This window comes from Curcuma longa, chromosome 15 (genome assembly GCF_044706935.1).
Source record: "Curcuma longa cultivar G26 ecotype Majalengka, Jawa Barat chromosome 15, ITB_CL_G26_1.1, whole genome shotgun sequence".
Lineage (NCBI taxonomy): Eukaryota > Viridiplantae > Streptophyta > Magnoliopsida > Zingiberales > Zingiberaceae > Curcuma > Curcuma longa.
The window spans coordinates 2,159,919-2,161,233 of NC_133875.1; the positions used below are offsets into that span (position 1 = coordinate 2,159,919).

The 1,315-nt window shown below is 51.0% G+C and overlaps 1 protein-coding gene across 1 annotated transcript; it reads left to right on the plus strand.

The window, feature by feature from the left end:
- The first annotated feature begins 301 nt into the window (after positions 1-301).
- LOC141846365 (NDR1/HIN1-like protein 13) lies at positions 302-1,009 on the plus strand. The gene has a single exon (XM_074734386.1). The coding sequence runs from the start codon at positions 302-304 to the stop codon at positions 1,007-1,009; it is 708 nt and encodes a 235-aa protein (XP_074590487.1).
- Positions 1,010-1,315: the final 306 nt, after the last annotated feature.

The following is a 1,315-nucleotide window of genomic DNA, read 5'->3' on the forward strand; positions in this document are numbered from 1 at the left end:
ACATATTTAAATTTATAGGAAAGAAAATAATAATGAAAACTTAGGAAATTCACAAGTGCCATCTCCTTTTGTATTCCATCCGGTTTAGCATGAACCAAACCGAACTAATTAAAGTCAAACGGAGTCACAGATTTGAAAAGGTCAAACCCACTGCTGAAAATAGTCAACTCCACCCCATTGGTTGTTCGTTGCGTTTTGCCGCCATTCCCGGCCATGCACCGCCCTCTTCCTCCTCTTTTCCCTCCATCCACCGCCACCACTTCCTTCTCCTTGCGCTCCGCCATCCCTCCCCCACCGTCCCATGGCGGAGCAGGAGCCGCCGCAGCTCCATCATCCTGCACCTCTGCCCCTGCCTCCGCCATTCGAAACCTACATCGTCCAAGTCCCGAAGGACCAAATCTACCGCGTCCCCCCGCCGGAGAATGCCTCCCTCGTCGAGCACTACCGCAACCAGGTCAGGCAACGCCGCCAGAACCGCTGTCCCTGCTTCCGCTACCTCAAGCGCCTCGCCCTCCCCGTCTTCCTCCCGCTTCTCCTCCTCGCCGCCGCCATCATCATCTTCTTCGCTGTCGTCAACCCCGCCACTCCCGCGTTCTCCGTCAAGTCCCTCTCCGTCAAGGACGCTCCGAAATCAAAAACAGAGTATGTCTTCGCGGTCAGAATCATCAACCCGAGCAACAGAGTCGGCTTGTCGTACGCCGCTGGCGGCCGTGCAGTCGCCTACCACACCGGCGCCGAGTTCGCCACCGGACCGACGCCGGGGTTCTTCCAACCGCACGGGAACACGACCGACCTCAAATTGCTTCTCCGGTCGACCAAAATCCCGACGAAGGCATTGAATAAACCTCTTTGGATCAAGTTAAGGGTTGAATTTCCGGTGAAGAGCAAGATCGGCCAGTTGGAGCTGCGGCGCATGAGCTTGGACGTGAAATGCGATGTCAAAGTTTCAGGGTTGGATAAGAAGGGGCGCATCTCCTCGCAGGACTGCAACAGCAGTCTTCGTTCGTGAAAATGGCAGATTAAACGGGAAGAAGAAGAAGAATTGCTCTGCTTTTCCTCTGTTTTTTTTTCTCTGTACTTCTTCCTGTTTCAGTGAGGGTGCAATTTGAATCAGAGGCATGCATGAATGTGGTGTAAGGATATGTTGCTATTAAATTATGATAACTCAAAATTTTCCTAATTAATTAAATTCTACTGTTTTTCACCACAATGTCTATGATCAAGTGCATTATATGTGTCTAGGGACATAACTGAGTTGGTTATGACGAAACAAACTGTAGAAGAGAATAAGGGTTTGAATCTCGACAAAATCGAG